We start from the raw sequence: 14,043 nt of genomic DNA on the forward strand, positions 1-14,043 counted from the left end.
CTCACGTGCGCTCATTATCACGCCACATTAATTTTAATTATGTTTGTTGTGTTACTTACAGAATGTGTTTGTTGTGTTACTTAAATAATGTGTTTGTTGTGTTACTTACAGAACGTGTTTGCTAATGTAGAAGAATGTCTTTGCCTGCCACAAAGAGTGAAGAAAGAAAGGGCAAAGAGGAAGTGAAACAGAACACAATAGGTTCGCTTTGTTTAGTGTTCCATTCATATAACCAGTGATGGAAAAAGTACTCACATGTTTTACTTAAGTAAAAGTGTACTGAAATACTCTGTTACAAGTAAAAGTCCGGAATTAAAAAATGTACTTGAGTAAAAGTACACAAGTATTGGCATCAACTTAAAGTACCAAAAGTAAAAGTAGGCCTATAGCCTTCTAAATGTTTGAAAATAGCCAATGTATAAAATAGGGCTAAAGTGGTTAATGTGTGTTTTATAATATGATTTATATCTGCAAAGTAACTAAAGTTTTCAAATAATTGTAGTGGCTTGAAGTACAATATTTGTCTCAGAGATGTAGTGGAATAGAAGTAAAAGTATTGAAAATTGAAATACTCCAGTAAAGTAAAAAATACCTCAAAATTGTACTTATAAGTATATAAGTAAATGTACTTAGTTACCTTACACCACTGCAAAACAGAAGCATCCCAAATAAAGAGCTGAGACTGACAGCACAGCACAGGGCTGCCAACCCTCTTGGATTCTGCAGGAGTCTCCTTGATTTCGACCACATCTCCTTCTGGACTCCTGGATTTTCATTTCCCCTTGATATGGTAACAAACTCCCTAAATTCACCAAAACACAGGAAATGACATCTACTATGTTAAAAAGGTTTCGGGGGGAGGACCCCCAAGACCTCCGCTTGGGGGGTGTGGTCAGTGCATGCAATCATACACAGATATTCACTTTTAAGCAATGAATGGTTATTATGAAAGATGGGTTTTACATTGCTTCAGTTATCAAATCAATTTCTGTCTGCCTGCTTTTTTCGTTTTAATGGATGAAATTGTACCCATCATTTTCCAATGCTAGTAGGCTAAAGCAAGCCTGATAAAAGTAGCAAACTCACAAAATTCACCAGAACCGAAACGGCATCAATGCTGTGCTGTGCCACAGCATTGATGTCGTTTCGGTCAGTGCATCTCTATTTTTCTTCCTAACCAGCCGAGAGACAGAGATAATGTACCCTTTGCTAACACCACCACCATGATATAAGTGTGAAAGAATGGGGTCAGTTCATGAGTAGCTAAACTCAAAGGTGTATCATTTTTGATGCTTTGTCACACATCATTTGCACTCAAAGGACCACAATGGAAATAAGCTCTCGAGCTTTTTGGCGTTTTATCCTTTTGACAGATAGGTACACATATATATGCACAGTGACAGGATATGCATTTGTGTCAATAAAAAAATCTATCAATCTCGTGACTTAGGCTATACCTCCTTTTCAGGATCCACAGCGGCTGATGACATGTTTGGATGATGATCACACAACCACATCAACATAAGGATGATGAAGATGATGATGAAACTGTTATGGGTAAGTAGAATCATAAATTAAACAGGTATCAGGTATACCATTGAATAGCCTACTGAATCTAAATGGTGTCAGTGTAATAGCCTAATAATAATATAATTATTTATATAGCACTTTTTTTTTTAACAATGATACAAAGCGCTTTACAATATAAAATCAAACAATGAATCACATACAATTTGTGTGAATAGAATGACAAGACAGCAACACACAATTAACAGCATCAATGAGGATATAGGTGCACCAATTTCTGCCATTAGGGGGTTAAAAGGTCTTTTTGTAAAAACGGTTATGGAGCTAGCAAGCCTGGGATCGGGAGTCGAACCTGCGACGCAGTGTCAGGCTACATTGAGCCTAGGTGCCTGGACCACTACGCCAGCGGTCCAGGCCATGGAGGGCCCTTTCATGCACTGGGGCCCCTCGCCCCCTGGGCACGTGCCATAAGTGGTAGATCCGGCCCTGATTTGTCTGATTAACCACTTGTACAAAAATAAGGAATGCTATTGTAGCTACAGTTGCATAATGCCATTGTTAAAATGTCAAATGAATGGCTAGCTGGACACTTTGTGCAAGAACATCCTTATGTGTTATGAACCAGACTAAATAATCTTTGGCTATGAAGTGCCATCTAGTGGCAAATGTTCTGTATGTAGCCAGAAGTACTTAAAACATTGGGTCTGGCTGTTTTGACAAGCCATAGGGAATTACAATATGCTAGTATCAGTTATCATAGAAAACACAATTGAAGACTAACAAGATTGTCTCTTTAAACTCAAACCCTGCTACTTTTTGCTAAAAGACTCAGAATTCCAGGTTGGCAGTATAGTAGTTTATGTCTAATGTCCCAGTTAATTCAGTGATTTATTATGTAGACAAGCTCGTAGGCTTAACTCTGGGTGTTTGTGCCGCTTAGGCACACCCCCTGACTGCATCCCTCCCTGTAAGATTTACTGTAAACTGGATCTGTATGAATTGGTAGATAAACTAGGTTAAGTCAGGTGCTTAGCTTCTTGGTCCCAAAAAGCGGTTGTCCTAAGAGAAAATAAAATGTCAATTATATCCTGTAGTAACAATGTCAGTCATCAAACTAGTTTTCTGAATCAGAGTAAAAAAAATCTTTCACTTGTGATTACACTATGCTAACATTTTAAGATATAAATGGACACAAAATAAATATTCCAAAATGCATTTGTATCTTTATTTAGAAGAAATCAAGTACAAAACAGTGGCATTTTCTTCTGGAGAAATAAGGCCAAAAGTTAACCCCAAAAATATATATATTTAAATGTTTATTTTCCATGTGAATGACACCTGGAGTTAGTTTCAGCAACTTGTCTTAGAGGCAGAAGCAGTCAAAGTAGAGCAATTAAATAACATTGGAATAAACGTATCAGAGGATCAACTTGTGTCAAACAGGTAGATCCTGTGATAGTCCCTTACTGTGGTATACAGACTGTCACCGGTTAGTACCGATGTCACCATGACACTGTACTTAAGTCTTTTCACTAATTGACTGATGTGTTCCTGCACTTATTACACCTCTGACAATGGTGGAAAAAAAGATCAACTTTTAAAGAAATAAAATGCATGGTTAGAAGATAATGAGGATCCATGCTACACAAGTATATTGTTCTTAATAAAACAAATATATCTATTGATCATTACGCGCGGCGTAATGATAGTCTGTTGTCCGATATCCAACTAAAAATAAACGAAAAGACGGTAGCGTATATATTCATTTTTCAAAACAGTGTAAATTAGTAAAAGCAAGTACACAAGCATACTTTTCTCGCAGACAGTTGACTTAAAGGAAAATCTCAATTTACAATACCATTTCTCATCAGTGTTGACACCTGGGTTATGCTACGTTAATAGGTAATTTCAGATGGGTGGTAACGTACAAATTAAACAAAACGCAACTGCATAACGACTCAGACTCACTGGTACTCCTACTTTTATGCACAATTCTATAGATCCTTATAGGTCACACTAAAGCATCAGCTATATTTAAGTGGACACCACACTCCCGCGCACAAAACTCAACTCATATTAAACACTTGAAGTGACTGACAAATGTTAGATGGTGTTGGTGGAATGTTTATGCGCAATCATAACATTAAAGACATCAATACGCCAGGGAGGTGTATTGCCTTTTACAATTGAGAGGAAAACAGCGTTTGCAAAGGAGGAATGTAGATGTTCTCAGATGCTCGATTGAAGGGAAAGGGAAACAAAACAGGCAATCGATTTTTAACGAATCTAAAGTTATGGCAAAAGTTAATGTGAAGCTATGTTATGTCCCGAATAAATAAAATCCATTACCAACAGCATTATCATGTCAATTGTCAGGTAGAACTTCTCTGCAGAGACTTATGTTAGCAGTATTCAGTCATGCATAACGCTATAGCATCCAGTACCACAGAATAACAAAGCAATCTAGCCCATTATACTGCCTTCAGACAACCTTGCCAGAGGCTGTTATGTGATTCGTAGATGGATGCCATTGCTAAAGTATAGGCCTACATATACTAATGAAAACCAGATACAAAAAATATATTGAGTACAACTGTACCAGCAGTAAGTATTTCTAAACCGTTACTGATAAAAAATAAATTCTGAGGGTAAATAGTATAGAATAAGGTTTGTAATAGAAACCAGCTATTTGAAACATGCTTCCTAGTTAAGAGGAATAACCTACTATCCTTGATACTACCTTACCAAGTGTTCAACCACAGTGAGCATAAAGACTCAAGACAAAACAAACTTTAGTTAACAGTGGATAAGTCCAGTTCTGAATAACTAAGAAAACTCAGATTAAGAAAGTTTTAGGGGCCATTGGAGACCAGAGCCTTGATTGCATTATGACCATTTCAAACACAACACACATTCTTCAACCAGTTAGCTCAAATAATAATAAAAAAGGAGAAAAAAAAGATAAAATGCTGCCTGAAAACAGCCTCAAACGCAATAGTGCAAATCAGACCCAGTTGTCCTTTTTCAAGTAAAAACAGACAAAAAAGCAGGATGATTTTAGAATTTAAAGATGATGGGGTGTTAGTACTGCGCAAAGACTGGAACCAGACCTATGGCTTGTATGTAGTTGGAAAAGGCAGGGACTTTCTTTGGTTAACAAGGCACAGAGCAGTTTCTTTACGAGCCTGTATCAACTGATAATTTTGCAAATATCTAACAAATCTATGATTGTACAGTTTCCACAAGCCAAATCAAGACTGTCAACCCAATAAGTAAGCCTTGCCGAGCCATGTGGCCTATCTCCTGTTTCTGTAGCTTGAGGCAGCTCAACCCAATGACCCTCATTTATCAAACTTTCGCCGACCCCCCAAAATATTCGGCGAACTTATTTCAATGCAATTCTCTGCATTTACCAATCTGTCGTCGATTTAACGCAAGCGTAGCCGACGATCAAATCTCACGTCAAGTCTCAGCTCATGTATGCAAATGTTTTTCAGCGCAGACCAGACTTGTGACGCTGTAGGTTCCACAGGGTGTCCAAAATATGCACGGGCCACGGGCTGTACACGGCACGCCTGGAAAATACTTTATTCTGACCTGTGGGGTTCCGCACAATATTGCAATATTATTATTGCGATAATGGGATGCCATTGGACCTTCCAATGAAGCCAGAAAGCCATGGATATTACAGACCCAGCTGGGGACTGTATGACGACACGGGACGGGACTTCACCTCAATCCTCACTTCTAGAATTATGTTTGGCAAGGTGGCTTATTCAATACGGGAGATTGAAACACGTTTAGTAAAATATTTGGATATAATAATTTAGCTTTTCATTTATCTCTTTTAAAATGTCGCAGAGAAATGAGCGATTGAATTTATTTCCGCCACTGTCGACCGCATCATTGATTTTCTTTCATGGTTTCTACATTAGATTGATAAATGAGGATCAATGTGTGTTGACTCAATGAAGTTTTCATTTTTCTTCTAGGAAAAAAAGGAAGTCTGAATGTTGATCCATTTGAAAAGAAGTTGACCTATAGGTTTATAGCCTATTTGAGCACCATATTCAAACTAATACATCACTCACGTTGTTCGTAGCTACAGGAAGTCACCCACATGAACCCTAGCGTCCCTATTCTGGGCATGTCACAATAGGCGCGTACATTTGACGAAAATGTGTGAATCTATTGCGAAAGTAGCAGATGTACAAGCTCGTCGCGTGTCGCGAGCTTGTAGATGGGCTATTTGCGCTATTTGACGTCCTACGAAAGTATACAGGGTTTAAGTGGTTAATGCTTGGCAAAGGATGGCACAGCGGTGGATCTGCGCTGTCGTCTGGAAACACTAAGGAAGTGATTGTGGTTCAACTAATCGGCACTTGAGGCGAGCAATCTCTCTCTTGGTTCATGAGTTCCCCTTTGGGCTTTGGGGACCCCCTCCTTTAGCCATGATCTGGAGCCAGGTGGTCTCCCCCAGTGCCTTGGCGAAGTGGTCGTCCACTGAGCCGGTGATGGAGACGGAGTTGGAGACGGGCTCGGGCTCTTTGTAGTTCTTCCCGAGGCTGCGGCGGAAGTGCTCCTCGATCACAGGATCGCAAACCGTGTTTGCTGAAAGGACACAAGGAGTCAGAGAAATGTTTTGAGTTTAATGGCAACCAGAAATCTAGTTTAAAAAAAACCTAATCATGTGGACCCCATGATGAAGTCTGAGATTGGAGCCACTCCGTTCCCATGTTCATGTGGCCAGCCTGTGATGTCACTATGACGGTCAAATTTGGGGAAGGTTTCAGATCTGAGCCTGTATGACTTTCATTACCAAACTATTGAAAGAATTTTTAAAAATCTATGTGAGGGGGAAAAATGCATGGAGGTACTAATTTAGCCTACTGGAAGCATACACAAGAAATTTGGCGATGAGCTCCGGACAAACAGACACACACACACATCTCCATTAACGGCTAGCCTCCTACAGCGCCATGCCGTAAAAGGGATTGCTGACTATGATGGAATAATTTGGGCATTGATGTGAGCCGTTGTGTACATATGCATGCGTGTATTTTCCATGTCCCAGTATCTAAGCTTGGCTAAGATGAGATCAAAAAATCGATTCCAACTCCAACCATAAATCGATGTGGAATTGAGCACTCAAATCGATGAGATGATTGTAAATTAACATCCCTACTACCAAAGATGCTGGAATGCATGAACCGTTTTAAGACTTGAACCTACCATTTGTCTTCCTCTGATCAATGGGTGGACTGGGAGCACAGCCATTCATGTGGCAGTGAGAGAGGTTGCAATTTCGGTTGCTTGCAGGGGCACAAGTGATGACAGATGGACGATTCTGTACACAAAATCCAACAGATTAGCAAGTTAGCAACAGGTTTAAATCTAGCGTCAATAAAACAAAACATGGTAACATGTTTAGCTAATATACAGTATTTTCTGTATTTAACTAGTTTGTTACTCCACTTGACATGTGCCTTTGAAAGACATGGCATGAATGTAATTAAGGGACAGAATTGAATTGCCCATTTAAATTGCACTTTTACTAGGGCTGGGTGTATCAAATACATATATTTATTTTACCAAATACCATGGTATTGTGACGTTAATATAATTTTATTTTAAAATATTAAAAGATTGTCAAAAAAGTGAAAATACACACAACACACTGTGGGCTTCTAGGTCTGCTATTTTTTTTTACATTTCTGAAAGCATAACATATGGAAAAGACCACACTTTTGCCATATCACTATAGTACGATATGCAAAGCCCCAGATGATCTCATCACAATATAGATATATTGCCCAGGCCTAACTTTCACCTCACAGAAATACCCTTACATCTACTGTACCTCTCCGTAAACATTAAACAACCCTGATTAATCAACGAATGCCGCCCCCCCCCCCCCGTCTTCGGTCCACAGACTTGACTTTGCCAACATTAAAGATCACCTCCATGCGTGTAATCTAACGCTTTGGCGAAGACATACCTGCTGCCGCTCCACGGAGCCAGCCACGGCAGAGCGCTCGCTGCTCCCAAGGCCCACGTCCATGTTGCTTTTGGTCAACGCCAAAGGCTGGTCGGAGGCATAGCCAGGGATGGAAGCATACAGGTGGTTCCCATGGAGACCGTTGGAGGAGGACGTAATGCACTCCACGGGGCTGTGGCCGAGGCTCCAGTGCTCATTGCGGTTGTCTCCGCCAGTAGGCCGGGCCCTTGATAAAGAAGAGTGCAAGAGGCAGATTACCCCTGTGACTTGACATACAGACCACCAACAGCTCTGTCTATTCATAGGGCCACTTAAATCTTGCTCCCGCTTTGATGTCAGGAGTCTGACTGTGCAGCACAACGCTTAATGAGGGTGCAAGGATTCAGCTCACGAGTTGTTCAAAGCACCGTGGACACCGTGTTTACTTAAGCTGTGACTAGACTACAAGATTTAGAATCCCAACAGATGGTTTAAACAAAGGCAATTTTAGCAATGAGGCGTTTTTTTTTAATTCTTTTCATGCTGTCGGAATACTGAACAATCATGCAGAAAGTGTCGACCACTGAACAGCTTAGGCCCATGGGAACTACAAGATGGGCACAAAAAGTCTGTTTACAAAAGACGCTTATGGGATTCAATCAAATGGTCCCCCAGTCAGCACACATACACTAACCTGACAAGAACAGTTTTAACAAGTCAGAATACAGTGACCATTTTAATTTGTTCCGAGTGTTTATCTGAGAGGGAATAAGACATGTTTTGTGAGAGGGAGGAGGTGAGAGGGGTCCCGCTTGATGAGAGTGGCTTTCCTGATTCTGATTACTAGCCAGGTGTCCAGATCTGATAGGGGAGTTGGGGTGAACCCAATTATTTTGCGTGGGAGAGTTTCGTTTTGCATTTAGCGGTGTTATACCAGGTTGAATTGCAGAAGGTGAGCATGGATTCAATTAAGTGTCCTGTAAACCAGGGTTAACACTTAAGCTGAGTGTGCTGAGAAAAGGCACAAGGATGCGTCTATCTCCCCCACCCAAAGGTATTTAACCACTTGAGCCCTACGTATATACTTCATTGTACAACAAATAACAAAAATAGCCGATCTACGTAAGCTCACAAATGCGTCGCATTGTGAGATTTTAGATCTGCCATTTTCTTTACATTTATTATTTTTAATATTATTTTATTTTTTAAATGTGCCCAAAAAAGGGCACCATGTGGGTAAACAATTGTACTTGAGTGGTTGGAACAGGGTGGTGGTAGTTCCGTGTTACCTCCGTCATTTACTAAATGGTATGTAAACGTGTTCCCCTTTCAGCTCTGAACTCACTCTGTCCTATTGTGTTACATTTAAGAACTGACTGGCAAAGTGCTGGATCATCAATAAATCTCTCTCTTTTCAGAGCACTTACAGTTGAGCCGCAAACAGTCTGCTCATTTTGGTCATGTGGTCATTATCACAGTCGATGTGGTCGTCCACTTGTTCTTCTCCATACTTCCTTTTACTGGGGCAGATAGGAGGTGGCCCAGTCCTCATGTTGGACATGGCAGTAGGCAGGGAGGGCATCCTGGACTCACCTGTAGGGACACAATTCAGCTGTGGAAAGCAATCTACCAGAAATCACATGATAACTGCACTGCTCAATGAAATTAACAGAATACTTTAGCCCCTTAATTTTGTTTGAGCAGTTTTACTGCTATCGTATACTGCAAAAAAATAAAATAATACTGTTCCAAATAATACTTTTGAACAGTATAGATAAGACAGACCTTTATTGATCCTGAGGGAAATTCCTGTGCCATAGCAGCACCACAATTAGGACAAAGATACAGAATAAGGGTAGAGAACAACTACAGTACAGAATAAGTAACAGGGTAACTCTAGTTAAAATAGGACACCAATATAAAATACAATAAAGATGACTTAACCTCAGACATGGCCCTCTGTGCCTGGGCTGGTCAGGTGTGCATAACATATAAGTCATCAGTAGATAGAAATAGGGTCATGGGTAATAGGCATCGCGTGAGGTGCGAGTTCCATCACCAATTAAAAAAAAATAGACAGACTTAAGGACCTAAAAACTGACCTGGTCATGGCCAAGTGCACTTGACTGACCGCCGGGCATAATAAATATGTTCAACAACAGCCTACAGTGAATGGTTTTCTATATTGAAGAACAGGCAACAACAGCTATCATGTAGGTGATGATTAAAATCGCTGCACGCATATTAATTAGGGTATCATGCCCCATAGGAACCAAAACCCAAACAGTGATTCTGGACACAAACCATAATTATCCCCCCCCCCCCTTTCTGCCATCTCACAATTTACAGTGAGATACATCATGCAGGGTAGAGAGGGTATCATATACATAATCAATCTGCATGCCATCTTGAAATTGAAAAGGAGTTGATAATATGAGGAAGACAAGTGCTGCAGAGCTCAACTAATTCCTGTACATAATGGCTGAAGTTTACTTAAACTAATTTCCTTAAAAAGGGTAGGGTAAGTGATATTTTTTGGTTAAAACAAAACGTTTTTTGCAAAAAATCCAGCTTATCAGAGAGAGTACCCATTTATCAGCTTCAATTGTAGTGTTGTCAGGTTCCAAACTTCCAATGTTGTCTGCTCATTTCTTAGTGCCATCACTTCCAATTTCACTTGTTTAATCTGTGTTCTATGCATGTTTTCTCCCGATTGGCTAAAGCAGGTAGCCAGACCTGAAAATGCATGTTCTGTTTTCTAAAGAGCAGGAGAGACAGGGAGACCCCTGTTACTGAACAAACACTCTATCAATGAGAATAGAGCGCTATTTAACACTTATTTTAACAAGACAATGTCAATTACCCTACCTTTAAGTATAATCACATGTATGAATGAGCAGAGCAGCAGATCTTATGTTATGTAATTTAGGCAGAATAAAAATGTCTTGGCACAGACCAAGATTTATCGGTGTGTAAATCATTGTTGAAAGTTCAGTTAGTCAATAATATCCTAAATGGTATCCAAAACTAACAACTAACAGTCATACCTGAATATGTGATATATTGTTGACAACGCATCACATCTTTTTGTCAAGCGACACCATTATGTGATGACTTTTTGGATGGGTATATTAACCACTACATGCTTAAAGTTGACAGTATGGAGCCCAGTATAGGGCTCTATACTGGGGCCCCTCGTTCTTTTCTCTCTACACTCAACTTGAACATTAAATAGCAGCTCACATACCGTGTGTGACTGTGTGTGCACATGCATGCGCCTATAAGTGCATGATCTTGTAGGCCTGCTATTTTCCCCCGGATGAGAATAGGAACTTTAGGGTTCAAAATAACTGCCAATAACTGGTTTTAATATTAAAGGGATAGTTCACCCCCAAAATGACTTTTTTTCTATTGATTACACACCCCATGGTGACTTGAATTCATGGAGATTCTTTTAGTTTTTGTCACATTCCTAAGCCAATAATATGATGACCGGCGGCAGCTCCGGTAGGAGACTCAAAGTATCAACTTTGCGTCTCCTACCGGAGACATTAGCATCTTTACGCCGGTTATCAAATTATTGGCTTAGGAATGCAACAAAAACGAAAACATCTACATGAATTCAAGGCTTCATGGGGTGTGTAATTGATAGAAAATAAGTCATTTTTTGGGTGAACTATCCCTTTAATGGTTCTTACGTCGCATCCGGGGATGAACAGGGGTCCAAATGGACCCTTACGGGTCTGTAACAACACTGATGATGATGATGATGATTTGTACTGCATTGTATGTCTTGTATGTCCTGATTATGAATTTTCTTTTGCTGTTTTCTTTGTAAAGCACTTTGTAACCCAGTTTTGAGAGGTGCTATATAAATAAAGTTGTATTATTATTATTATTATTATGAATTGAATACATAGGAGAACCACACTAGAAACAATCCCTCAGGGGTTTGTGTTTTATTCTTTTATCATCGCTTGTGTAATTGTACTTGCTGTACTGTTTGAAAATGTAGAAATCAAAAAACAGTGTTCAATCAATTTAAAATAAAAAGATTTTACAGTGTAGATTGGGGTCCCAGAGATTTTTAAAAAAGGATATCGAAGGGGTTTTGGCCTAATATGTGTCAAACTGGGGGTCCTCGACATTCAAAAGGTTGAGAATCACTGGTTTTAACCCATTAAGGGCCCGTTTTAGACTGCAGTCACATGATCACATCAAATCCGATTTCTCAAATCTGATCTTTTGGCCCGATTTGAGGCAAAGATTTGGGTTACAAATGTTAAAAAATATATATATTCAAAGATTTGCACACATTTTCATGATTTTTCCAAAAATAGCAGATCTACAAGCTCGTAGCACGTCACTCGGTGCCGCGCTACGGGCTTGTAGATCTGCTGTTTTTTTAATAACCAAAATAAATCTTAAAATGCCACAGATGCGTCCCCGGTCTTAATGGATTAATAATGAACCTTTATAAAACGTTACCTTCGTAATGTAGTCTCCCGATGTTGTTGTTCATCTTGTCCAGGAACTGAGGGTTCAGCAGGTCCATCCTAGAGAAAAGCATTTACACGAGCTGGATGGTTGCTAACATGGATGTTAGCAGCAACACACACACAACCCTGCATGAGAGACAAATACAAAGAAAACAGTGGTGTAAAAGCAGGGTTTCTCAAAGTGGTTGCCTTGGCACCCTAGGGTGCCGTGACGCAAGACCAGGGGTGCCGCAGAACACTTATATTTGGAATTCATCAATATCACTTCAGTTTAACCACTTGGACCATCTATACTAAGTAAAACGGACTTGAGTTGCACTTTCTTTGGCGCGTTCTTTTTCAATCCACACTATATCTTTTCACCAAAAATAGCAGATCTACAAGCTCACAACGCATCACGTGAAACACGTGTTGTGACCTTGTAGATCTGCCATTATTGGTGAATGTTACCCACCAGAATAGGGATGATGGGGTTCAAGTGGTTAAAGTATAGTTATTTTCAATCTGTCCTAAATGGAAACGTTAGGACAAGTTTTCCTCATGAAATATTGTATCTCAGGGGGAAAGATTTACATATGTATGTACCGTAATATGACATAAATGTAAGGTGCTAGTATCATGTAACTCAGGGGTGCCGTGGATGAAAAAGTTATTTACAGGGGTGACCTGAGCCAAAAAGGTTTGAGATCCTTTGGTGTAAAGCATTGGTTCTCAAACGTTCAAGAACCCCCAACATTATATGTATTTGGCCCGATCTCAAAATAATTTGTTCCAGGGACCCCCCAGAAGCAAAGATTTGAGCTACAAATGTTCGCACAAATGTTCTAAATTTTTCAAAAATAGCAGATCTACAAGCTCATAGACAAAGTATAAAATATGGTTAAAGTGGTTAAAATGATTGTGATGCTATATTAACTAATTTAACTGGGGATCCCCAGACCCCACTTTGAGAACCAATGGTGTAAAGTAACTATGTGCATTTACTTAAGTCCAGTACTTAAGGACATAATTTTTAGGTTTTTGTACTTTCTTGAATATTTCCAATACTTTTACTTCTACTCCACTACATCTCGGATCCAAATATTGTACTTTTACTCCACTACATTTATTTGAAAACTTTAGCTACTAGTTACTTTGTAGATTTGTATTATTACAAGTTAACAAAACATACACTCTAGCCACTTCAGCCCATTTTGGCTATTTTCAAAAGACTTTTAAACATTTTGAACTTGTGAAATGGGACAGACTGCACAATGAGTACTCTTACTTTTGGTACTACATTTTGATACCAATACTTTTGCTCTTTTACTCAAGTAAATTTTGAATTCCGGACTTCCACTTGTGTAGTGTTTCTACGTTGCAATATTGATACATTTACTTGAGTAAAAAAAAAAAAGGTGAGTAGTACTTCTTCCACCACTGGTTGAATGTTGTGCTAACGTAAGTTAAGCACACGAGCTAACCCGTAGCCACTTTGACACCAGCTAGCTAGCCGCGTTAGCTTACTCCAGCTAACTATTAAAAAAAGAAACACTTCCATACTTCGTCGCACGAGCCTTAATTTCGCTCAAACCAAAACGAAACGACGTCATTTCACACTGCGACACACTTTTTTCCCCCTTGGTTTGTTAAACACGTCATGTTTTTTCTCGCGTCGACACTTTGTTCGGTTAAAATAAAACACGTCGTTTTTCGTCGCTCGAGCGACTCTTGTCGAGAAAAGGGGGTCAAACTAACGTAAAAAAAAAGCCCGTAACTTCGCTACAGTTTGGTTAAACTCCCCAAACGAAACGTCGATCATGACAACTTACGATTATGTCAACGTTCTGAAGTCGAAGTAGTTTATTTACGGTCCAACCGATCACCAAAAACCACAAGGCGAAGCAAACGTTTTGTAAATAATAATAATAATAACGTCGGTTTTAGCTGGCTGTTAGCATGCTGGCTAGCTCAGCTCTACATCTACTGGTGGTGAGTAAGAGAAGCGGTGTTGCCAGGATTTGTGAGAGAAATAAGCAACCAGGTCTATGAAAACAAAAG

At 39.6% G+C, this 14,043-nt stretch overlaps 2 protein-coding genes across 2 annotated transcripts in view; one reads left to right on the forward strand and one right to left on the reverse strand.

Moving 5' to 3' along the window:
* Window positions 1–2,744: 2,744 nt before the first annotated feature.
* Window positions 2,745–13,959, reverse strand: LOC308096898 (transcription cofactor vestigial-like protein 4). Its single transcript, XM_080444415.1, has 6 exons — window positions 13,815–13,959; window positions 11,993–12,129; window positions 8,932–9,097; window positions 7,526–7,751; window positions 6,760–6,874; window positions 2,745–6,138 (listed from the first exon to the last, which is right to left on the reverse strand). Exons 2-6 carry the CDS (start codon window positions 12,072–12,074, stop codon window positions 5,936–5,938), a joined length of 792 nt encoding a protein of 263 aa, XP_080300541.1. The 5' UTR covers window positions 12,075–12,129; window positions 13,815–13,959; the 3' UTR covers window positions 2,745–5,935.
* Window positions 13,844–14,043, forward strand: part of syn2a (synapsin IIa) — a gene marked incomplete at its 3' end in the record, with an annotated part of 30,248 nt that continues 30,048 nt past the window's right edge. Inside the window, exon 1 of the mRNA XM_080444416.1 lies at window positions 13,844–13,974. The remainder of the gene's footprint in view (window positions 13,975–14,043) is intronic.

Source organism: Gymnoscopelus braueri, assembly GCF_963280865.1.
Source record: "Gymnoscopelus braueri genome assembly, chromosome: 12".
In the NCBI taxonomy this organism is placed as follows: Eukaryota; Metazoa; Chordata; class Actinopteri; order Myctophiformes; family Myctophidae; genus Gymnoscopelus; species Gymnoscopelus braueri.